Below are 26,376 nucleotides of genomic sequence, written 5' to 3' on the forward strand. Positions count from 1 at the left end.
GTGCAGTGCTTGGTATTTTGGAGGCTCAAGGAGCCCAACGTCTTGTTACAGGCCCAAAGTGCTGCTTACTCTTATCAAATTATCTCAGCTCAGTAATGGGAAGTAAACATGGGCAGAGGAGGAACAACTCTGTGTAAAAAAAAAAAAACTAATGACAGATACAGATCTACTCTAGCAGACAGACAGGAATCCGCTTAGGGCTGGATGCAGGTGTTGATGACAGCATGACATTAGAAGGCTGATGTTGGACTGAGGTGGTATTCAGGTTCCTAGAGGAAGAGGTAGGGAGAAAGAAAGAAAAAGAAAGTAGGATGTTACTCAAGTTCTCACATAATTTAAAACATAGGCTTTGAATCATATTATGACACCACATATTACCAATATGATAACAACAATACTTACTGCATGGAAGACTGGTGTGGATACAGGTGTGTTGATGGCAGCGTGACATTAGAAGGCTGATGTTGAACTGAGGTGGTATTCAGGTTCCTAGAAGAAGAGAGAGGGAGAAAGACAGAAATGGAAATGATGATGTTACTCATGTTGTCACATAGCACAGCACATTGACATCCAGGCTGACTGTGGGGAAGCCAGAATGTTGCGTTATACAACCCACATCTTCCTCTGTCATCGTGGACGTTGGAGAGGGAAGGTCGACAGGATTCTACGGGTCAACATTAGACACCTTGCCTGTGTGGGGCTCAGTCACAGGCAGGACAAGTACAAGAGAGGGGGACAGGATGCTATGGGTCAACATTAGACACCTTGCCTGGATCAACAGTGACTCCAACTTCAACCCATGGGAAGAAGAGAGTGGGAGCAAAAGAAAGACTTTAGGCAGACCAATAGGCAGGCCGGGAGCTACCTTGTTTTCTTCATGTGACTGTGTATCGGGTCATAGTACACAAACAAGTGATAACGTTAGTTCCGTTTCACCTCATATCTCCACACATCTGTGCCCTTGGAAGATAGTAAAAGACAGGATGAACTGAAAAACTGTGGTCACTCTCAGATGCTCTTTCTCTTGACTGTGTGACCAAGTTGAACAGAAGCAAAGATGAGGGGAGACAATACAGGTCTGTTCTGTTAATAAAAATATCCCATCCTCGTTGTGGAAATTCTAATCAAGTGAGAGAGACTGTGATTTCTTCAAACAATTAATCTTTATTTGATGTTGATTAATTATTGCAATAATGGGGCTCTCAATGAATCACCTATGGGCCCCACCTGTTTTGAGCCCCACATTTCTGGGCTTGCCTGTTTTGCATGTTATTTTGGCATTAATACATGTCACATATCAGTTTGCAAACAATGTAAAAAAAAAAAAAGAGTATATCATTGAGTTAATAAAACCACAAACATGGTCTCTTTTTTGCTTTCTTGAGTAAGGCAGCTCCAAAATGCAGCTGTTTCAGCCTAGCTCAGTGATTTCTGTGGTGGGGGGGCAGCCAGCGGAAAATGCGTAGCGTAGGTGTTGGTAATGTTCTTCAGTTGCGCCATGATTAACTCAGTGTTCTGTCACTCGTGGGGACAGTTCGTCAGGGTAGAGCTCGAAAATTCAAGCCCCTTGGGTGCTTGCATAGTTACATTAGAAGTGCCCATCCAAGAAGGCTCAAGGTCATTGGCAACAGATAAAATGACATCAAATCACATTATTTATATACAGTAGCTTTGATTGGACTGATCATGTCAACATCATACTTTCAAAATCTTAGCTTGTAGTCATCATGAATTACATTTGAGTCATTTAGCAGACTCTCTCATCCAGAGCGACTTACAGTTAGTGAGTGCATACTTTTTTTCATTTTTCTTTCATACTGGCCCCCCGTGGGAATCGAACCCACAACTCTGGCGTTGCAAGTGCGATGCTCTACCAACTGAGCTACACGGGACTACACTGAGCTACACGGGACTACAAGTCGACAATCTACTAGCAAATCCTTTTTAATCCGTGTCATATGAAGAGAAATAATGAAGAGAAATTATAGACTAAATGTATCGGTGCTCATCGGCCATTGGACATAAACATTACACAACAAGTTGGAAATCGCAAATTCAACAATGAGTGGTTTGGAAGGAATCAGTGACAGTGGCTAACTGCAAGCATTGCAAAGCAATCACTAGCCTGATATTCAGTGGAGTTGCTGTGTGGTCCCAAATCTGGGCTCTCTTTTCCAAGTTTAAAATGATAAACATTCAAAATTGGCTATGCTGTCAATGAAGCATGATTTGTGCCATGCTAAAAACAACTGTTAACTCGGAACTATGAAAACTTGACTTCAGTGAGTTCAAGACAACTGGGAAGTCTGGAAAAAACAAGCTCTGACTGGGAAAATACATTTTGAACGTTCATCCAACTCGGAATTGTAAATCCGGAACTCGGACCTCTTTCTAGAGCTACAGTGCCTTGCAAAAGTATTCATCCCCCTTGGCGTTTTTCCTATTTTGTTGCATTACAACCTGTAATTTAAATTGATTTTTATTTGGATTTCATGTAATGGACATACATAAAATTGTCCAAATTGGTGAAGTGAAATGAAAAAAATAACTTGTTTTAAAAAATTCTAAAAAATTAATAACGGAAAAGTGGTGCGTGCATATGTATTCACCCACTTTGCTATGAAGCCCCTAAATAAGATCTGGTGCAACCAATTACCTTCAGAAGTCACAGAATTAGTTAAATAAAGTCCACCTGTGTGCAAGCTAAGTGTCACATGATCTGTCACATGATCTCAGTATATATACACCTGTTCTGAAAGGCCCCAGAGTCTGCAACACCACTAAGCAAGGGGCACCACCAAGCAAGCGGCACCATGAAGACCAAGGAGCTCTCTAAACAGGTCAGGGACAAAGTTGTGGAGAAGTACAGATCAGGGTTGTGGAGAAGTACAGTGAGTTGGATGAAGCTACATCTCCGGTAGTCAGATATTCTGTTCTTGCACCCTTGGGCCAGAATATTTGGAATTCCTTTACCTGATAAATAAGTGGCATGAATGAGTAAATGTACCAAACATAGAACTTCAGATAGACTCTTTATACAAAAGTATGTGGACACCACTTCAAATTAGTGGATTCAGCCACACCCGTTGCTGACAGGTGTATAGAATCGAGCACACAGCAATGCAATTTCCACATTGGAGGTAGAATGGCCTTACTGAAGAGCTCAGTGACTTTCAACGTGGCACTGTCATAGGATGCCACCTTTCCAACAAGTAAGTTTGTCAAATTTCTGCCCCGCTAGAGCTGCCCCGATCAACTGTAAGTGCTGTTATTGTGAAGTGGAAATGTCTAGGACCAACAACGGCTCAGCCGCGAAGTGGTAGACCACACAAGCTCACATAATGGGACCACCGAGTGCTGAAGAGCATAGCGTGTAAAAATTGTCTGTCCTCGGTATAGCTCTCCGCCATTGGACTCAAGCAGTGGAAACACGTTTTCTGGAGTGATGAATCACGCTTCACCATCTGACAGTCTTACGGACGAATCAGGGTTTGGCAGATGCCAGGAGAATGCATAGTGCCAACTGTCAAGTTTGGTAGATGAGGAATAATGGTCTGGGGCTGTTCTTCATGGTTTGGGCTAGGCCCCTTAGTTCCAGTGACAGGAAATCTTAACGCTACAGCATACAATGACATTCTAGATGATTCTGTGCTTCCAACTTTGTGGCAACAGTTTGGAAAAGGCCCTTTCCTGTTTCAGCATAACAATGCCCCTGTGCACAAAGCAAAGTCCATACAGAAATGGTTTGTCGAGATCGGTGTGGAAGAACTTGACTGGCTTGAACAGAGCTCTGACCTCAACCCCATCGAACACCTTCGGGATGAATTGGAACGCAGACTGCAAGCCAGGCCTAATCACCCAACATCAGTGCCCGACCTCACTAATGCTCTTGTGGCTGAATGGAAGCAAGTCTCCGCAGCAATGTTCCACCATCTAGTGGAAAGCCTTCCCAGAAGAGTGGGGGCTGTTATACCAGCAAAGGGGGGACCAACTCCATATTAATGGCCATGATTTTGGAAGGAGATGTTCGACGAGCAGGTGTCCACATACTTTTGGTAATGTAGTGTATCTCGACCCAGTCATGACTATTTAATAAAACAATACATAATTTAAGTTTCTTTCCAGCTAATTTCTTAGTTTTGAAGTTGAGGTTGCAGTATTTATGAAGTTTGGCAATGAGGACGAAAACTAGCATAGTTCAGCTAGACAGCTGAGCGCATATGCACACTAGGCTAATTCAGGAGACAGATTGTAGTTTTTATGCCCTTACATTTACATAATGGTTACCTGAAGAAAAATGGGGGAGGGTCATGCTTGTTTAAATTTCAGTCAGGGGAAGGGTTCAGATTTTTTTTAAATCTAGTCCAGGGGAGGGCCAAATAATTTGTAATTGATTACATTTCAATATTTCTCAGTGTTTTATAATTAGTTGCTTATTAGGCTATATATATCGATGTGTTCCAGATGCCGTCCCTCATCTCATTCTCTGCTGGGCGCGCAATATCAAGTGCGCTATAGGCTATTTAGTGTAGTCTCAATCCAATTATCCATAGCCTATAGGCTATACGAAGAGCATGCTCGGAGAAGCACAGAGCAACGTTATATTTCTAAGAAAATGTACTTCCTTCCTGAGTCTTTTGCGCTGCTCGGATGCTGTAAATAAATCATTTTTAATTAAGCCTTGTCCAAAAAAAATGCAATATCGTGCTCGCAGACAAGCCTATATACGTTCTGTTCAGTTTGAGAAGGAGAGCATGAATATGAGCAGGAGGACCGGAGGTCAACATTGATAGGTTGCTACCATCATCATTGATTTTAATAAAAACAATATGTTTCTTGTCCATTATGTATTTATCAGAGTTATTGACCTCACAATAAGCCAGATTCAAGTAACTTGGTGCTGAAATTTGAAGCGGAAGCTGTGCCACAATCGAAACAATCATGGTGCTGAAAGGAGGAACATTCGAGTAGGCATAATTCATTTAAAATGTCTTCATTTTAATTTGACTTTACTAACAACAAGCGGGCTTTATGAGCATATTTCTTCCTATTTTAGAAATAAGAGGTATGCCTACCCAGGGGTGCAACTTTCACTAGGGATGGGGGGACATGTCCTCCCCACATTCTGAAACAGCATTTTTGTACCCCCCAGTTTTATCATTGGAATGTGATACAAAACGCGGCAACGGTGTGCTTTAGGACCAGTTGTATTGTTTATCGGACTGGATAAAAAAACTAACAAAAAAAATGATGTCCCTCACACTTCTAAAACCAAGTTGCACCCCTGTGCCTACCTGTTTGACAGACAAAATTAGGCTATAGGCTGCTATCCATAAATCTTTTGGACAATTCCTCCAAACGCCATGCACTCTTTAAAAAGCCTATCTCCGTGTCAGTGAAGGGCTGTTAAGGTAAACCCAGGACTTGAATTGAGGGGGAATGAGAGGGTATGCCATAAGCCTAACTTTTATTAAAGAAAATGGCAAAAAGCATAGGCCTACTAGGTGGCATTTATTAATGGATGCCAAGAGAAGCAGGGTTTCCCCCAAGAATTTACCAATAAAAATATTTAAAACATAAAATAATTGATATTTTGTCTCTCTGTTTCAAAAAGTTCCTTCAATTCGCAAGAGGCTGAATGTATCTCACAGGAGAAAGCATCCGAGCATGTAAAACAGCGCCCCTCTGTCTCTTTATGTGTAGGCCTCCCTTGACAAAAAAAAGTATAACAAATTAGCCAATCAGCATTGAGCTAAACTGAGCGAGCTCAACTGTGAATGGTCCTGGCGCACCAAAAGAAAGTGTAAAGGGAAGCCATCTTGGATTTGGTGTCACTCCTATGAAATCCCATTGAGAGCATACGTCATTGACAGAAAAGCGTGTATTGTTGCATCTTGTTGTTTTGTGGTCCTCCTAGCTAAAATTGTCCCTTTCTTAAATTAGCTATGGGTGGAGATAGGGATTTGGACTTGTGGTTTTACTTAATTCTCCGTACTGCCAATGATTATGAAGGCGATTCTGATCCAACCATTAATTCATACATTGTTGTGCCCCTGGCCTGAGAGGATGGAAGTTCAATATGTAGCTAGCTGTAGAAGGCTAATGTTAATTAGCTAACGTTGCGCATGAATAGAAGTTAGGCTAGCGAGCAAGCATTTTAGCCAGGTAGCCTAGGACAACAAAAAATAAAAGTGTGTACTGTATGACAGAGTCATAGACCATTTAAGCAACATGAAAGAGGAGAATGGCATTGGCATTTCTCTACAAGTAGGGTGAGTCAACATGTTTTTTCTACTTGCACGCATGCATGCACACACACACACACAGACAGACTGAAATCAGTACCATGGACAGCCACATCATTTTTAGCTTACTTTGATTGGACTATATAGTTTTTTGTATTTTTTAGTTGTCAGTGTATTAGACTAAGCATAGGTGATTAGATGACGTATAATGGTGCTGGAATAATGGAGGCAGCTCCTGTTTTCTTTGCGACTTGGTAACTCTCAGTGGTTCTAAATCAATAGTTGTTTAGTAGTCCGAAAATGTCGGAAACATTACCTTGCTTGACCATGCTGTAGGTCACGTAACAGTTTGTTACATGCAATATGTTTTGTGGACTTCACCGGACAGATGTTGCTCTCCGGTTTTTGTAATGAAACAAATGTGTGGTTGAATTTATTCTGCCACTGTGTCTTCTTATTGTCTCAGCCATAGGCCTATATATAACGACATCAAGTGCAAGGCATATTAACTAATTATAGAGCAAATAATGCCATTATCACAACACAGGTTGTAATATGGCTTTTTTTCTGGATTGGCTTACCCAGTGCTTTTACCCACGCACCACTACTGGTAATTTATACCATACACTTTTACGACATTAATTTGATTTTAATAACGTTGAATTACTAACTAACAATGGAACGTTCCTCATAAAAATTTAAGATGGGACTTTAAATGGGTGTTCAAACTATGTGGTCACTAAAGATCCCATGGCACTTATTGCAAGAGGGGGTCGGGTTCCCCTACACTGTAAAGAGCTTTGGATGCCTAGAAAAGTGCCATGTAAGTCCAATCAGTTGTTGTTATTATTATTATTATTAAATGTTTTGCTATCTTCCCTAGCTTGAAGATCATGCCTTTGTACAGAGACGGAAACTGGTACAAAATACCACAAAAGATGGACTGCAAGGCTATAATAGACATCTCCCACGTTATTCTGGTTTTAAGGTAAATATGAAAAAGTATATAAAGGTCTAGGCCTAATGTTGGCCAAAGTCTAAGGCTCTGTTTACACAGGCAGCCCAATTTCAATTATGGGCAAAAGAGCTGATTGGTCAAAAGATAAATTAGTGAAAAAAATATCAGAATTGGTCTGTCTGTGTAAACACAGCCTAACGCTGTACATAATAACAGTACACATGTAACAAATACTACATTATTTGATGTCTAGATTGAGGAAAGTACAGTTCGCTCTAAAAAGGAGACCTCCCAAGCTCTGATGTCAGCACTAAGTGAAAAACCCTGCTTAGTGAAGGCAGAGGTTGTCTACTGCGTCAGGTTCCCCTCTCTCTCTGATTGTAGCGCACATGCAGTTGCTGGCCTGGTAAATAAAGAAATATATATATATATATAAGATGAGAGTATGTGTGTGTGTGTGTGTGTGTATGTATATATATATATATATATGAATGCTGAGTAGGTTACCCACTTATGGGACCTTGTGCTGGGGACAATAAAAGGCCACTCTAAAATGTGCAGTTTTGTCAAATGCCACAGATGTCTCAAGTTTTGAGGAAGCGTGCAATTGGCATGATGACTGGAGGAATGTCCGCCAGAGCTGTTGCCAGAGAATGTAATGTTCATTTCTCTACCATAAGCCGCCTCCAATGTCGTTTTAGAGAATTTGGCAGTACGTCCAACCGGCCTCACAACCACAGACCACGTGTAACCACGCCAGCCCAGGACCTCCACATCCAGCTCTTCACCTGCGGAATCGTCTGAGACCAGCCACCCGGACAGCTGATGAAACTGAGGAGTATTTCTGTCTGTAATAAAGCCCTTTGTGGGGAAAAACTAATTCTGATTGGCTGGGCCTGGCTGCCCAGTGGGTGGGCCTGGCTCCCAAGTGGGTGGGCCTATGGCTGCGCCCCTGCCCAGTCATGTGAAGTCCATAGATTAGGGCCTAATGAATTTATTTCAATTGACTGATTTCCTTATGAACTGTAACTCAGTAAAATCGTTGAAATTGTTGCATGTTGCGTTTATATTTTTGTTCAGTATACATCCAATAGGCAGCTGATGTTAGGGAAGCTGTAGAAGCAAGGCTGAGAGAAGATACAGCCGCTGACTGTCTGGTGTGAGAAAGATGACTGAAATGAAGCGTCATCTAAACACCTTTGTAGTTGTAGCTTTTCCATAGAGAGCAGTCACCTACTCACAGGCGGTATTACCCGACTGACAGTGACATAAGAAATGTCATGTTTAAGATCAAGGAGGGCACAAGAGACTCCAACATTGCTGCTCCTTCAAATTTTCCTGGTCAATCTAAATTTAAGTGACAGAACAGTTAGTCAGTTCCGTTAATAATTCAGAAAGAATAGTCTTATTGTTGTGTATGTCTATGTAACGAGTCCTTACCTCTTCCACTGGCCCTGGTTGATAAATGGTCTTCCAAGCTGGGCTACTTGGTCCACTAAAGGCCTAATTTTAACATTCTGTTCAACTTAATAAAAACATGTTTTCTCAATTCAATATGTTAAATAAATTACTATAGTAAGTGCCAAATAAAGTAACAGGGTTGTAGTTTTCATCTAAAATCAGCCGGAAATCAGCCAATTTCCGAACTTTACATTTCTGTGAAGCTGTGTACATTTTACTTGTGGATTTTGTGTGTCAATGTGTTTGTCTACATGCCATTTTAAAAACAATGCAGCTATTGGAGTAAACCTATTTTGACAAGAAGGGCAAACATCATGATAAGGTTGCAAGCTGAGTTTGAATAAGACATCCGATTATCACTTCGCATTTAGATTGTTTGGTTTTATTATAGCTAATAATGCTGCATTCAAAACAACTGGGAACTCAGAAATCTCTGACTTCAGTGCATTCAAGACAACTGGGAACTCAGAAAAAAAACTAGCTCCTGCTGGGAAAAATTGTTTTGAAAGGTCATCCACTCGGAATTCCAAGTGGGAAACTCTGGCAATTTTCTAGAGCTCCGACTTTCCGACCTGAAGATCACTGACGTCGTGATTTGACCTAGTTTTTTTTCGAGTTCACAGTTGTCTTGAAAGAAATGCATCTCTTGTATGCCCCTGTAAGCCGGTCGGCATACACGTCATCACACTCCCTCATCTGATTGGTCATTTCCCACAAACCGCAAGCCGGCATACGCGTCATCACACCCCCTAGTCTGATTGGTCGTTGCCCGAGAACCGTAAACCAGCATACGTGTCATCACACTCCCACATCTGATTGGTCAAGTAGGCAGGCCTTATGACTTTGTGGCTGTGGTAACTAGTACCAACCCATACACAACCTCAAGGGGCCAGGGTTTCGGTCTTGAAGCATGGTTTTGACTGCTCCTACAGTTTTGCTTCGGTACTGCAGTTTAACTGACGCCCGGCACAGAAAGACAATTTCTATACATGGCCACATAGAGAAGTCAGGTTAGAAAATTCCTAATAAGACACTTTAGTCATCACCTGTGTGCACAAATCATTAAGGGTGTGCCGACATGGCCATACTCGTAATCGTATCCGTAAATTGACAGTTGATAGTCAGATCGGATGATACTCGTGATCGGAAAAACTGAAGTGTTTTAATATGCCTAAATAGGTGTTGGCAAAATACCTCTATGCACGTTCTCACTACAAAAAAGCTGCAGATTAGGAGCAGCTTGCGGAGGGGTGGGTGTCTGTGTGTGTGTCTGTGTGTCCTCAACTTGCAGCAGGCAGCCAAGTTTGCTGTCACTCAGTCAGAATGTGCATTAGCGTTTCATCTTTTTTCCCTAAAAAAAAGGTATGATGGGTCAACTGACTGTCTGGTGTGAGAAATATGACTGAAATGAAGCGATAAAAATATGTTGCATAAAGCTTACTTCATTCTTTTATTATTTTCACTGCATCAGGGATAGTGTACACATACGTTTTGGCTTTGCAGCCTTCAGTGTGTAGGTACATTTTTTTTTTAAACATAATTTGTGGGAACAACCTACCCTTGCCCCACTTGTTAGATATTATGCACATTGATAGCTTGATAGCAAAGTTCCTCTCTATGTGATTGATCATAGTAGCAGGCAGAATACATCTAAATGATTAGAATGAAAACATGCGAGGAAAAGCGATCGGCTGAAATTATGAAGCGAGTGGATGGAGAAATACAGTTTCAATGCAGCAGGATCAACGTACCTTTACAGACAGGCAAACTAGCCAGTTGAGCTATTTAGACCAGTGGTTCCCAACCTTTTTTGGGTACTGTACCCCTAAAACACTTTGACCTGCCTGAAGTACCCCCTCATGCACGTGCGACAGGCATGATTCCTAAATGAGCTATAAATTGTTTGTTTTTTATGCACCCAGTCAAGTTTGGCAGACTTGTTTTCAATGTCAGGGAAGTAGGAGTTGAACTCAACTGTTGAGTTTGGATAAATGTGAGCTTACTATTTGGACCATAGGAGCTCTATCAACATCACCTGTAGAAAGGTACTGTAGGTGTCAAGCTGCTGGAAACAACTTACAGTATATCCCCACCTTCACATTTCCTCTCCCAGAGTTCGATCTTCATGAATCCACACACTTTGTCATACGTTTAGAATGTGTTTGTCTTTAACTTGCAGAGTTAGATTCAGGTTGTTCAGTTTGATGAACACATCAGCAAGATAGGCAAGGCGGGCTCCCCAGTCTGTGTCCTCGAACACAGCCACAAGGGGGTGTGAGTGCTCAGACAGAAAATCATTACTTCAATTCGCAGCTCAAAAAGCCTCTGTAGCGTTTTCCCTCTAGATACCCAACGGACATCAGTGTTAAGCGGTAGCTGCTGGTGCTCAGTCCCACTGTCATCACAGAGCCTTTCAAACAGTCGATGATTCAGAGGCCTTGACTGGATGGATAAGTGAATCACTTTCACTGCGTCATTCAAAACATAATGTAACTCAGGACTCATTGTCTTGCTGGCCAATGCCTCTCTGTGAATGATACAGTGGGATTTACCTTCTTTATGTGGGCAATTAATCCTTTCACTCTCCCAGGCATTGATGCAGCACGATCCATGCGCACATGAACACATGATTTCCAATCCAGATTGTGCTCTGAGAAAATGCTGTCAATAATGTGAAACACATCCTCCCCGTTAGCTTCTTGCAGAACAGAATGTGCTAATTAATTTCCGAAATGTCTCTCTATCACACAAACGCAATCAACTGGGCTTCCCCACTGACATCAGTATAATCGTCGATCCTACGGCACACCGTGTTATTTGACAATAGTACAGTCTTCTGTGCATCAGCTGCTGTCTTAACAATCATAGTTTCTGAGAGTATAACAGCAGCAGGCACTCTAGCGTGCGGAGCAAATGATCACGTGCACTTGGCGCAAGCAGAGGATCAATCATTGCGCCAACGGGCAGGTGGGCAGAGGCCAGGTAGACAGAGCAATGCGCACACACCGAAACTAAAGAAAAAAGTAAGCCTATAAATATAAAATAACTAGAGATTTCACACCAGTGGCTTCAGTAAATATTTTCTTGCATATTAAGATTGGAACAACTTTTTTGGTAATATTTTTCCCCAATATTTTTCTTCAATACATTTTTTAAAATCTTCCCACCTATCCCCTGGGGTACCCCCGGTTGGGAAACACTCTTTTAGACCATGCACATGACTGACTAAAAGACAGTACAGTATGGTTTAGAAGCTCTGTGACTGACTGACATGAGAAAGATGCTTGCTGGCACCTGAAAATATATATTTTTTCCGATCATGGATAATTACAAAAATATTCAGATCATAATTATATCTAGAAAATTGCCCATTTCCGTTACGATTCATGTTTTGTCCAACTACTAGGCACACCCTTGCAAAACATCAATTGAATTATTCAAATAATTGTTGCTGAGTCCAATTCTTTTTTTCATCGCTCACATTCAAAGATATTAACATTTTATATTCAACCAATGTCTGCCTTGTTTCTGGATGACGTGATGACGTCGTCCTGCTCCCTTTGCGCTCTGAGTGCTAGTGCGCATGTGCTGTTGGTACATATAACCGGATGCAACCCGGATATAGGCGTCTGCGCACGTGAATAGATTACCTTTCAAACAAGGGGCGGACATCTTGGACGCAGTCTCCAGTTCTTATTATACCTCAATTTACACCACATATTGATTCATTTTGTTAGATAGGTAGCTAAGCTAACTAACCACTACGAATATTAGATAGACTACTATAAAAAGGCTGCAGTAAAATCACATGCCCTACAGTCTCTTTTAAAATCATAACATAGAAATGTCTGGAAGCGCAGGAGAATGGTGTCTTATGGAAAGTGATCCTGGTGTTTTTACAGAATTGATCAAAGGTTTTGGTGAGTGTGTTCTATGCTAACTAGTTAGCTAGTCTACTAGTGGTCGCTAGCTCGATTGCCAACAACAAGCTCTTGCCAAGTCTGTGCAGCCTTGGCTATGCATATCATTTTGTTAGTGCTAGTTTGCAGTCTAGCAAATTTCATGATTCTATTTGCGAACCAGATTCAACACACGCTAGTTATCTGCTACAGCAGCGAACATGCTAGCCAGGTGGCGTCGTTGATTCCATTGCGCGATAATGATGAGATAGAATTAGCATGCTACCACGACACTCACTAGGTGTGTAGGTATCGGGGGTTACTAGTTTAGCTAGCTGACACTAATGAAATTCCTTTAGAAACTGAAATACATTTTACTGCATGCCTTTCTATTGAATATTGTACGCAATATGATAAGCTAGATGGATAAACATAGCTTGTTTGTGCAATCCTCTGCCAATTGAAATGGAAAATTTAGTCTAGCTAACAAACGTTAGTAGACGGATAATCCTGTCCACTAACTAATGGTTTACGTAATAGATGGGCAACTTTGATGGAGGTGGGGGCCACAACAAAAACGGACCTCATCATGTGAGGCCGCAGTGGCTCGTGGGTCTGCATACCCACAGCCAGATACCCCCGTGACAGCTAAGAAACATTTGCAGTTTTACAGCTAATTTCCTGCAATTCTTCACATTTTGCCATAGGGTGGAGGCAAATGTTTGCAGTTTTTAATGACAACTGATGATCAATGGGCCACACCCCGGTCGGTAATTCATTCAACCTTGCTTACTATAAGTTTAGATTGGTACATTTGCTGGCAACTAGACAATCTAAAAAACATTTGCTGACTTTAGTGACTGCTGATGCACAACCAAATTTCGAAATTGCACCTTGTGTATTCTGTTATATAACCCTCAACAGTAATTTGAGACCATGACTGATTATTTTTTTGGGGGTTAGTGGGCCTACAAAAGGGGGGCCATGCGCCCGCGTGCCGCCAGTTTTCCCATCCCTGGTTTATGTAATTATGTTGTAGTTAACCCAGCTTTCTCCTTTCTACTAACCCAGGTTGTAAAGGAGCTCAGGTGGAAGAAATATGGAGTATGGAACCAGAGAACTTTGAAAACCTGAAGTAAGCCATGGCCCATGCCCTAATCTCTTTACTTCTAAACACTTTACTTTTAAGTACATAGTATTGCAGTGGTACTAGGTTTCTCTTTCTTCCTTCAAGACCAGTTCATGGGTTGATCTTCCTGTTCAAGTGGCAACCAGGTGAGGAGCCAGGAGGATCTATCGTTCAGGATTCAAGGCTTGACAACATCTTCTTTGCCAAGCAGGTACATGGTTTGGTTTGACATCTCTATTCATTGTATGTATTGCAGATAGCTAGCACATATCCAAATTGCTCTCTGAAGTATTCTCAGAAGTCACTTGTTTTTCGTCCTGGCACAGATTCTGCTGATAGCGGCTATTTCGAAGAGTCTACTTGTGCATTATTATTGTGATGTGGTTGTTTTTTAAAACTTCAAGTTCAATGCATTGACTCTGTCTGCTCTGGATAAGAGCTTCTGCTAAATGACTAAAATGTAAAATTACAGGATCTCATTTGATGTCTAATGTCTCTCCTGTTTATGTGTGTGCAGGTTGGTATTTATTGAGATTACTCATGTACTGGAGGCTGCTGTGGAGAGTGGTCACTAGCTGGCACAGCCACAAAGTCATAAAGAACAGATTTTAAACCTAACCTTAACAACACTGCTAACTCGAATGCCAAACCCTAACCTTAAATTAAGACCAAAAAGCAAATTTGTATTTTCATGATTTTTTACGATATAGCCAATATTGACTTTGCAGCTGGCCCATCTAGTGGAAACTGCTCAGTTCTGCCTCTAGGGAAAGACTCATGACAATAAACGTAAATAAATGTCAACCTGCTGTGTGTGCTGTTTCAGGTGATAAACAATGCATGTGCTACCCAGGCCATTGTGAGTGTGCTGCTGAACTGTACCCACTCTGACATGCTACTGGGAGAGACACTCACAGAGTTCAGAGAGTTTTCACTCAGCTTCGATGCAGCTGTAAGTTGATTCTGGTTATTTTGGCAGCATTTAGTTTTTGCAGGCTTTTAAAAAATTATAGATTTTGTCCTTGGGATGTGCATAACACCTAGCCTGGTTGACGTGACCCACGTGATATACAGCGAAGAAGAGCTGTGACCTACTGGTCTGGACAGGAGGCATTTGTTGGTGTAATATTCGCCCAGACATTGAGAGACTATTGATTGGTTCTCTCAAAAGTTTTTTTCCCCCCCCCCTGGGGTCTGAGAACTCGAGTTGTTTGGATTTGAAAATGCAACAGTTGTATTAGAAGGGGTGACCCTCGGGAGATGTGTGGCTGTATATGTAGGTGTTTGAGTGAGAGAAACAGAGAGGAGAACCATCCACAGTAATATCACAGCCCCCTTCATTATTGACACATCGTGCAGACATCAAACAGCCTCTCCAGACTTTAAAGTCAGGAGAGTACATAAAACTCACACATTGATGATATTCTTTCTTCTCTTCTATAAAGATGAAAGGTCTGGCTCTCAGCAACTCTGAAGTTATTCGACAAGTTCACAACAGCTTTGCCAGGTGAGTTGACTTTTCATTTCAGAGGGATAGTTTATCACCGCTAACATCACTAGATGAATCGAAGGCTTGGCTCTAAACAGACAAACTGCCACATTTGATTGAATGTGGTTTTTCATAAGACATTACCCACAGAGCTCAAAATGAAGAGAAAAAAGGCTTTGGGTTTAATACCATGTTAGTTGCTCTGCTAATGAAAGCTAAAACTGTCATTTGTCATATTTTTATTGTGTTTGTTTTCAGACAGCAGATGTTTGAGTTTGACGCCAAGTCTTCAGCGAAGGATGAGGAAGCGTTCCACTTTGTGAGCTACGTCCCTGTCAACGGCAGGCTCTATGAGCTGGACGGACTACGTGAAGGACCCATCGACCTCGGTACGCACACACCGTTCAGATATTTAGCTTTATAGAGATGTAAAGTTGCTATTTTGTCCTACATATAATTTTACCACAGTTTAAATGTTTGTAGTGTTTCACTGTAGCAGTTTTAGTTAGCCTTGTGAATTCGAAATAAGCTGTTTCAGATTATTTTAGTTTTTATATAGTTGTATGATTAAGCATTTTTTATTTCTAGTAAATTGAGTGTGTGGCCAGTAGTGCAGTCAATCACATGTTGAACCTGACACATCCTTCATAAACACCCTTGATGATTATCTACACTAGGGTTCCCCACCTGGTGGATTTTATTGTTGGACATAAAATACTATAAAAACACAAGCAAATCAGCTCCAAGTGATTTTAATTTTGGAATCTGTTGCAAAGTTTTCCCACACATGAGACATGATCATATACAAATGAATGCAAGGTTTGAAATGATGTTTTAGCCAAATATGATATCTGTTTGGGCTTCTTGCGGTCAATTTGCAGTCTACAAATTATTTGTCATTATGTTCCGGCCCCCTGACCATCCGCTCAAGAAAAATCGGCCCGTGGCTGAATCTAGTTGATGATCCCTGATTTACACTATATGCTTGTTGGCTATTGATCTATACATTTTGTCTTTGGTTGTATGACTAGTCACGCCTCTAGCATGAAATATACATTTATTTGATAACGTTATTTACTGTTTCTTCCCCTCTTGTTTTGTGTTTCAGGTGTATGCAACCAGGACGATTGGATCAACGCAGTTCGGCCAGTGATTGAGAAAAGAATACAAAAGTAAATATTTTGTTTCCATAACATTTTTCCCACGGTAAATAAGTGTGCCATATAGTTTGTGTTTATGCTTGCTCGTTGTGCTACGCAACTTCTACCTGAATCGATTACAAGAAGAAGAAAAAATGCGTCTTCTGTCCCTGTTATCAGGTACAAGAAGAAAAAATGCGTCTTCTGTCCCTGTTATCAGGTACAGTGAGGGAGAGATCCGCTTCAACCTGATGGCCATCGTATCAGACAGGAAGATGATTTACGAGAGGAAGATAGCTGAGCTACAGATCCAGCTAGCAGAGGTAAGTGGTGTCGCAGTTATCCATGGGGCAGCCTTCAGGCCAGGACTATACAATTACCTGCCCTCCAAGGCCATGGATAGACTTCCACCCATGTCACTGCCATTGATCAAGTCCTTTAAAATGTCTGCTTATGATGAAACATCTATCCAACCTGCGGTAAGTAACGTTACTGTCATCCCAGAATTTCCGTTAGCCAGTTATTTATGCTTTTGGCTGATATAAATACATAAAAACCGACAAATAATAATTAGGATGAATAAATATCCTCTATAAATCTAATTGGCTATACATGGGTGTTGGGTCAGGTTGTATTTCAATCGCATCGTCTCTCTACTATGCCTGCCGGCCCGCAAAGTTTCCCGGCACCAGTGAGTCTGTGACAGACATGGCTGTATGCAGGCAGGGGACACATTTTCGGGTATTCTGTGACATTTTGCTAGATTAATCTCCCTAAAAGACAATTTACAGAAATATCCACCGAGGAGTATTTAGATGGAGTGATATTGCTTCCTTCTCTTCCTCTAATCTAAAATCTGGTTGAGCAGCTATCTTAAAAATGCCAAAAACAGTACAACTCAAGTTATCTAGTTAACTAGCAACTGTACCAAGGATGAAGGCACATACAAGTGGAAAGATAAATTGACACTGAAACTGAGGGTTTTTACAAGCCAGATGGACAGAGGGAGACGTGCATTGTTCAAGGAGCCACCATTTACTTCGTTGGCTAACATTCTTCCTTACCTAATTATTGCAGTCACTTCCATGTGGTGACAGTCGGCAGTGGACACTCTTAAAAAAAGTGTGTATATATATATATATATATATATATATATATATATATATATATATATATTGTGGGGGAAAAAAAGTATTTAGTCAGCCACCAATTGTGCAAGTTCTCCCACTTAAAAAGATGAGAGGCCTGTAATTTTCATCATAGGTACACGTCAACTATGACAGACAAATTGAGAAAAAAAAAATCCAGAAAATCACATTGTAGGATTTTTAATGAATTTATTTGCAAATTATGGTGGAAAGTAAGTATTTGGTCACCTACAAACAAGCAAGATTTCTGGCTCTCACAGACCTGTAACTTTTTCTTTAAGAGGCTCCTCTGTCCTCCACTCGTTACCTGTATTAATGGCACCTGTTTGAACATGTTATCAGTATAAAAGACACCTGTCCACAACCTCAAACAGTCACACTCCAAACTCCACTATGGCCAAGACCAAAGAGCTGTCAAAGGACACCAGAAACAAAACTGTAGACCTGCACCAGGCTGGGAAGACTGAATTTGCAATAGGTAAGCAGCTTGGTTTGAAGAAATCAACTGTGGGAGCAATTATTAGGAAATGGAAGACATACAAGACCACTGATAATCTCCCTCGATCTGGGGCTCCACGCAAGATCTCACCCCGTGGGGTCAAAATGATCACAAGAACGGTGAGCAAAAATCCCAGAACCACACGGGGGGACCTAGTGAATGACCTGCAGAGAGCTGGGACCAAAGTAACAAAGCCTACCATCAGTAACACACTACGCCATCAGGGACTCAAATCCTGCAGTGCCAGACGTGTTCCCCTGCTTAAGCCAGTACATGTCCAGGCCCGTCTGAAGTTTGCTAGAGTGCATTTGGATGATCCAGAAGAGGATTGGGAGAATGTCATATGGTCAGATGAAACCAAAATATAACTATTTGGTAAAAACTCAACTCGTCGTGTTTGGAGGACAAAGAATGCTGAGTTGCATCCAAACACCATACCTACTGTGAAGCATGGGGGTGGAAACATCATGCTTTGGGGCTGTTTTTCTGCAAAGGGACCAGGATGACTGATCCGTGTAAAGGAAAGAATGAATGGGGCCATGTATCGTGAGATTTTGAGTGAAAACCTCCTTCCATCAGCAAGGGCATTGAAGATGAAACGTGGCTGGGTCTTTCAGCATGACAATGATCCCAAACACACCGCCCGGGCAACGAAGGAGTGGCTTCGTAAGAAGCATTTCAAGGTCCTGGAGTGGCCTAGCCAGTCTCCAGATCTCAACCCCATAGAAAATCTTTGGAGGGAGTTGAAAGTCCGTGTTGCCCAGCGACAGCCCCAAAACATCACTGCTCTAGAGGAGATCTGCATGGAGGAATGGGCCAAAATACCAGCAACAGTGTGTGAAAACCTTGTGAAGACTTACAGAAAACGTTTGACCTGTGTCATTGCCAACAAAGGGTATATAACAAAGTATTGAGAAACTTTTTTGTTATTGACCAAATACTTATTTTCCACCATAATTTGCAAATAAATTCATAAAAAATCCTACAATGTGATTTTCTGGATTTCTTTTTCTCATTTTGTCTGTCATAGTTGACGTGTACCTATGATGAGAATTACAGGCCTCTCATCTTTTTAAGTGGGAGAACTTGCACAATTGGTGGCTGACTAAATACTTTTTTTCCCCCACTGTATATATATTTAATATACATTTCCCTACACGTGGTGGGATTCAAATGGATTTCTATTTGATATGGCTGGTAAATCTCGCATTTGTCCGGCAAACTAAACTCTGGTTGGACAATTGACCGACCGGAAACTCTGACTCACCCTTTCTCCAGGAAGAGCCAATGGACACAGACCAGAGCAGCACCCTCCTCAGCTCCATCCAATCAGAAATCGCCAAGTATCAGTTGCTGATCGATGAGGAGAATCAGAAACTCAGACGATACAAGGTGTGCTCGCTGACCGTGGGTCTCTAGCCGTCAGATAATATAATATGGGCATTTTAGAAGATGTGTAGTTATTTCAATACCATATTATAACGCTTGATGGTTTTCTTGAACATTGTATCCTTAATTTTTTTTGTAGATCGAAAACATCAGACGAAAGCATAACTACCTACCCTTCATCATGGAACTACTGAAGACACTGGCAGAATACCAGCAGTTGATACCGTTGGTGGAAAAGGTGAGGAACTGCTAAGGCCACATTTTGTTACGTTACAGCCTTATTCTAAAATTGATTAAATAGTTTCTTTCCCTCATCAATCTACACACAATACCCCATAATGACAAAGCAAAAACAGGTTTCTAGAATTTTTTGCAAATTTAATAAACTGAAATATCACATTTACATAAGTATTCAGACCTTATACTCAGTACTTTGTAGATGCACCTTTGTCAGCGAATACAGCCTCGATTCTTCTTGGGTATGACGCTACAAGCTTGGTACACCTGTATTTGGAGAGTTGTTCCCATTCTTCTTTGCAGATCCTCTCAAGCTCTATCAGGTGGGATGGGGAGTGTCGCTGCACAGCTATTTTCAGGTCTCTACAGAGATGTTCAAGTCCGTGCTCTGGCTGGGCTACTCAAGGACATTCAGAGACTTGTCCTGAAGCCACTCTTTGTTTGTCTTGGGTGTGTGCTCAGGGTCATTGTCCTATTGGAAGGTGAACCTTTGCCCCAGTCTGAGGTCCTGAGTGTTCTGGAGTGGGTTTTCATTAAGGATCTCTCTGTACTTTGCTCCGTTCATCTTTCCCTCGATCCTGACTAGTCTCCCAGTCCCTGCCGCTGAAAAACATCCCCACAGCATGATGATGCTGCCACCACCATGCTTCACCGTAGGGATGGTGCCAGTTTCCTCCAGACGTGACGCTTGGCATTTCAGGCCAAAGAGTTCAATCTTGGTTTCATCAGACCAGAGAATCTTGTTTCTCATGGTCTGAGAGTCCTTTAGGTGCCTTTTGGCAAACTCCAAGCGGGCTGTTATGTGCCTTTTACTGAGGAGTGGCTTCCGTCTGGAAGGTTCTCCCATCTCCACAGAGGAACTCTGGAGCTCTGTCAGAGTGACCATTGGGATCTTGGTCACCTCCCTGACCAAGGCCCTTCTTCCCCGATTGCTCAGTTTGGCCGGGCGGCCAGCTCTAGGAAGTCTTGGTGCTTCCAAACTTCTTCCATTTAAGAATGATGGAGGCCACTTTGTTCTTGGGGACCTTCAATGCTGCAGAAATGTGTTGGTACCCTTCCCCAGATCTGTGCCTCGACACAATCCTGTCTCTGAATTCTATGGACAATTCCTTCAACCTCATGGCTTGGTTTTTGCTCTGACATGCACTGTCAACTGTGGGACCTTATATAGACCGGTGTGTGCCTTTCCAAATCATGTCCAATCAATTGAATTTACCACAGGTGGACTCCAATCAAGTTGGAGAAACATCTCAAGGATGATCAATGGAAACAGGATGCACCTGAGCTCAATTTCAAGTCTCATAGACCCTTTGCTGAATACTTATGTAAATAAGGTATTTCTGTTTTCTTTTTTTATACATTTGCAAAAATATCTAAAGCAGTTTTTACTTTGTGATTATGGGGTATTGTGTGTAGATTGATTAGAAAACAACATTTTAATCAATTTTAGAATAAGGCTGTAACGTAACAAAGTCAAGGGGTCTAAATAGTTTCCCAATGCACTGTACATGCATACAGTCAGTATATAAACAGTATATGAAGTGACCAGTGTTCAATGTCTCTATATACACTACCGGTCAAAAGTTTTAGAACACCTACTCATTCAAGGGTCAATCTTTAGATTTACTATTTTCTACATTGTAGAATAATAGTGAAGACATCAAAACTATGAAATAACATATATGGAATCATGTAGTAACCAGAAAAGGGTTAAACTAATCAAAATATATGTTTTATTTGAGAGTCTTCAAATAGCCACCCTTTGCCTTGATGACCGCTTTGCACACTCTTGGCATTCTCTCAACCAGCTTCACATGGAATGCTTTACCAACAGTCTTGAAGGAGTTCCCACATATGCTGAGCCCTTGTTGGCTGCTTTTCCTTCACTCTGCGGTCAGACTCATCCCAAACCATCTCAATTTGGTTGAGGTCGGGGGATTGTGGAGGCCAGGTCATTTAATGCAGCACTCCATCACTCTCCTTCTTGGTAAAATAGCTCTTACACAGCCTGGAGGTGTGTTGGGTCATTGTCCTGTTGAAAAACAAATGATTGTCCCACTAAGCCCAAACCAGATGGGATGGCGTATCGCTGCAGAATGCTGTGGTAGCCATGCTGGTTAAGTGTGCCTTGAATTCTAAATAAATCACTGACAGTGTCACCAGCAAAGCACCCCCACACCATAACACCACCACCTCCATGCTTTACGGTGGGAAATACACATGCAGAGATCATCCATTCACCCACACCGCGTCTCACAAAGACACAGCGGTTGGAACCAAAAATCTCAAATTTGGACTCCAGACCAAAGGACACATTTCCACTGGTCTAATTTCCTTTGCTCGTGTTTCTTGGCCCAAGCAAGTCTCTTCTTCTTATTGGTGTCCTTTAGTAGTGGTTTCTTTGCAGCAATTCAACTATGAGGGCCTGATTCACACAGTCACCTCTGAACAGTTGATGTTGATGTGTCTGTTACTTGAACTCTGAAGCATTTATTTGGGCTGCAATTTCTGAGGCTGGTAACTCTAATGAACTTTCATGTCTTAAAATAATGATGGACTGTCGTTTCTCTTTGCTTATTTGAGCTGTTCTTGCCGTAATATGGACTTGGTCTTTTACCAAGTAGGGCTATCTTCTGTATACCCCCCTACCTTGTCACCTTACATCTGATTGTCTCAAATGCATTTAGAAGAAAATACATTCCACAAATTAACTTTTAAGAAGGCACACCTGTTAATTGAAATGCATTCCAGGTGACTACCTCATTAAGCTGGTTGAGAGAATGCCAAGAGTGTGCAAAGCTGTCATCAAGGCAAAGGGTGGCTATTTGAAGAATCTCAAATATAAAATATATTTTTATATGTTTAACACTTTTTTGGTTACTACATGATTCCATATGTGTTATTTCATAGTTGATGTCTTGACTATTATTCTACAATGTAAAAAATAAAGAAAAACCCTTGAATGAGTAGGTGTTCTAAAACTTTTGACCGGTAGTGTACATGGGGCATTAGTCTCAAACGTAAGCATGACATGCCAGCAACAGATTCTGACACTACACATCAAAGTATAACTGATCAAATAATGAAAGACAAGCATTGTAATTTTAAATTCTGTAAAGTGATTGTGGAAGAGGTGAAAGAGAATGTATTATTGTCTACCAACAATGACAAGCCACTGGGGTGATATTGCCACATATCTTCAATCTAAGCCTACTAGAAAGTGTGTGCCCTCAGGCCTGGACCAAAGCAAAAGTCATTCTGCTACCCAAGAATAGTAAAGTCTCCTTTACTGGCTCAAATAGCTTACCAATCAGCCTGTTACCAACCCTTAGTAAACTTTTGGAAAAAATGGTTTGACCAGATACAATGCTATTTTACAGTAAACAAATTGACAACAGACTTTCATCATGCTTATAGGGAAGGACATTCAACAAGCATGACACTTACATGATTGGCTGAGAGAAATTGATGATAAAAATATTGTGGGAGCTGTTAGTGCGTCTTTTGACATTATCGATCAGTCTGCTGCTGGAAAAACGTATGTGTTATGGCTTTACACTCCTTGCTATATTGTGGATAAAGAGTTACATTTCTAACAGAACACAGAGGGTGTTCTTTAATGGAAGCCTCTCCAACATAATCCAGGTAGTATCAGGAATTACCCATAGCAGCTGTCTAGGCCCCTTACCTTTTTCAAAATTGACTAATGACATGAGTAAAGCCAGTATGTCTATGTATGCGGATGACTCAACACCATACACGTCAGCGACTGAAATGACTGCAACACTTAACATAGAGCTGCAGTTAGTTTCAGAATGGGTGGCAAGGAATGTTAGTCATAAATATTTAAAACTAAGATCATTGTATTTGGGACAAATCATTTACTAAACCCTAAACCTCAACTAAATATTGTAATGAATAATGTGGAAATTGAGCAAGTTGAGGTGACTAAACTGCTTGGAGTAACCCTGGATTGTAAACTGTCATGGTCAAAACATGTTGATACAACAGTAGCTAAGATGGCGAGAAGTCTGTCTATAATAAAGCGCTGCCCTGCCTTAACAGGCCCTAGTTTTGTTGCACCTGGACTACTGTTCAATCGTGTTGTCAGGTGCAACAAAGAGGGACCTCTGAAAATTGGCTCAGAACAGGGCAGCACGGCTGGCCTTTAAATGTACACTGAGAGCTAACATTCATAATATGCATGTAAATCTCTCATGGCTCAAAGTGGAAGAGATACTTCATCACTACTTGTTTTTGTAAGAAGTGTTGACATGCTGAATGCACTAAAGTGTCTGTTTTTTAAACTACTAGCACATAGCTCGGACACCCATGCATACCCCAAAAGACATGCCACCAGAGGTTTCTTCACAATCCCCAAGGCAAGAACAGACTATGACTACATGGAACTCTCTTCCACATCATGTAACTGATGCAAGTAGTACAATCAGATTTAAAAAACAGATAAATATACACCTCATGGAACAACGGGGACTGTGAGGAGATATGCACTCTACACACACATGCATTGTAATATTGTTGTATGGTGGTTTTTTACATTTTGTATTGTAGATATGTAGTGGTGTAATGTTTATATGATGTACTGTTTAATCTTTTTTGTGTGTAATGTAAGTGCCTTAATGTGTTTGGACCCCAGGAAGAGTAGCTGCTGCAGCTAATGGGGATCCCTAATAAATACAAAAGGTATAGGGCAGAGTCCTGGGCAGGTAGCCGGTTAGTGATGGCTATTCAACAGTCTGATGCGCCTGTACCTTCTCCGCTACCATCTAGCAGACAGAGTGAACAGACCGTGACTCGGGTGGCCAAAGTCCTTAATGATCTTCTTGGGCTTCCTTTAACACTGGGTATTAGGGACCATGGCGAATTTCTTCAGCTGCCTGAGGTTGAAGAGGCACTGTTGCACCTTCACCACAGTGTCAGTGTGGTGAGACCATTCAGGTCCTCAGTGATGTGCAAGCTAAGGAACTTGAAGCATTTGACCCTCTCCACCATGGCCCTGTCTGTGGGTGGGGGGTGTGCTCCCTATGTATCCTTTAGTCCACAATCGGCTCCTTTGTTTTGTTGACATTGAGGGAGAGGCTATTTTCATGGCACCACTCCAGTCTTGAGAACCGGTTAATAATGTTATTTTTAGTTCCAAAAATATTCCTAATGTCTAGTATGTAATTCGGTGAAGTTATAATGCTAGGAGTAGTCTAAACACTTTCCAATTCACGCCATGATGTTCAGCGCTTCAAGCCAAGCCCCCTCCATGTCCACCCCCTCTCTCTCGCTTTCTCCCCACCCATGAAATTTCAGTCGCATCTTGCGCCTGTACTTTTCTGAACAATCAAACATGTAAGCTATCTTACCTGTTTGACAGCAAGCTTCTCTATCTGTGCTAATTGGTGGAGTAAATTAATGAGCAAAATGTAAAAACGATGTTTTCACAGGTAAATAAAAATGAACGAAAAGGAAATATATTAACCTTAACATTTTTGTGGTTCGAACCGGTTCAGAATGTTTTTTTCTGCCATGTCAGAACACCCCCTTAATGGTAAATAATTACGGTTCCAACCCCTGTTCTGAACTAATTTGAGTGTAGTGTTTGATATTCAACTGATGTCCACTAGAGGGTAGTATTAACCTATCATAGACACCTGCTCACTGGCACTAAACTAATTCATGTATTTGTGTGTTCTCCCCAGGCAAAGGAGAAGCAGAGTGCCAAAAAAGTCCAGGAAGCAAAGTGAGCACAAACACACGCACTCGTCAGTCGTATTATTCATGTGAAGGGCCATGGACCCCCCCAGACACGAGCAGAGGCGGTGGGACAGAAAATAACTGTGTTGACTGTCCCACCCAGGTCTACCCCTCCGCTGTAACGCATGCCTGGAAAGATATGTTTAAATGGACCTGTCTTATTTTCATAATAAAATGTTTAGATGTTCGAACGTGCTGTAGAATTATTGTTGATTGCATTCCATCATAGTTGCCTACATGGTCAAGTGTGTGTAGTTTTTAATAGTTGCTGGGAAAAAGGCAGCAGGTAGCCTAGCGGTTAGACTGTTGGGCCACTAACCGAAAGGTTGCTAGTTCTAATCCCCGAACTGACCATGTAAGTCTGTCGATCTGCCCTTGAGCAAGGCACTTAACCCTAATTGTTCCAGGGTAGCCGTCAATAATGGCTGATCCCTGGCTATGACCTAACTCTCCAAGGGTATCTCAGGGGTAGTGGGATATGCAAAAAACACTTTTCCATTTCACACCATACTTGTACATGTGTGAAACAGGACAAATATAAGCTCTCCCTATTTGACCTAATCATTGAGAGCTGCCTACGATGTCACAAATATACACGGAACTCTATTGCACATATTATTAAGAGGTGACTGTACACCAGCAACTGTGTCACATCCAACTATCTTTAGATAAAAAAAAAGTGCCACTGTCTTAAACAGTGGTGTAAAGTACTAAAGTAGTTTTATTGGGTATCTGTACTTTACTATTTTTATTTTTGACTACTTTTACTTCACTACAATCCTAAAGAAAATAATGTACTTTTTTACTCCATACATTTTCCCTGACACCCAAAAGTACCCGTTACATTTTGAATGCTTAGCAGGACAGAAAATTGTCAAATTCTCACACTTATCAAGAGAACATCCATGGTCATCCCTACTGCCTCTGACCTGGCAGATTCACTAAACACATGCTTTGTTTGTAAATTGTTGGAGTGTGACCTTGGCTTTCCGTAAATTAAAAAAACAAGAAAATTGTGCC

At 41.4% G+C, this 26,376-nt stretch overlaps 1 protein-coding gene and 1 long non-coding RNA gene across 2 annotated transcripts; both read left to right on the forward strand.

The window, feature by feature from the left end:
• The first annotated feature begins 6,231 nt into the window (after positions 1–6,231).
• On the forward strand, positions 6,232–7,942 carry LOC121539947. Its single transcript, XR_005995430.1, has 3 exons — positions 6,232–6,272; positions 7,129–7,233; positions 7,905–7,942. It is a non-coding gene; the product is annotated as an uncharacterized LOC121539947 (long non-coding RNA).
• A 4,351-nt stretch (positions 7,943–12,293) lies between these two features.
• LOC121540525 (ubiquitin carboxyl-terminal hydrolase isozyme L5) lies at positions 12,294–25,547 on the forward strand. Its single transcript, XM_041849460.1, has 11 exons — positions 12,294–12,584; positions 13,635–13,698; positions 13,798–13,903; positions 14,519–14,644; positions 15,138–15,199; positions 15,440–15,570; positions 16,290–16,353; positions 16,541–16,643; positions 19,246–19,359; positions 19,496–19,594; positions 25,302–25,547. Exons 1-11 carry the CDS (start codon positions 12,509–12,511, stop codon positions 25,344–25,346), a joined length of 990 nt encoding a protein of 329 aa, XP_041705394.1. The 5' UTR covers positions 12,294–12,508; the 3' UTR covers positions 25,347–25,547.
• Positions 25,548–26,376: the final 829 nt, after the last annotated feature.

This window comes from Coregonus clupeaformis, chromosome 26 (genome assembly GCF_020615455.1).
Source record: "Coregonus clupeaformis isolate EN_2021a chromosome 26, ASM2061545v1, whole genome shotgun sequence".
Taxonomy (NCBI): domain Eukaryota; kingdom Metazoa; phylum Chordata; class Actinopteri; order Salmoniformes; family Salmonidae; genus Coregonus; species Coregonus clupeaformis.

Coding starts and splice junctions, on each gene's coding strand:
- LOC121540525 (XM_041849460.1), top strand. CDS start 12,509: ATGTCTGGAAGCGCAGGAGAATGGTGTCTTATGGAAAGTGATCCTGGT. Junction 13,904..14,518: donor ACATCTTCTTTGCCAAGCAG/GTACATGGTTTG, acceptor GTGCTGTTTCAG/GTGATAAACAATGCATGTGC. Junction 16,644..19,245: donor TACAGATCCAGCTAGCAGAG/GTAAGTGGTGTC, acceptor CCCTTTCTCCAG/GAAGAGCCAATGGACACAGA.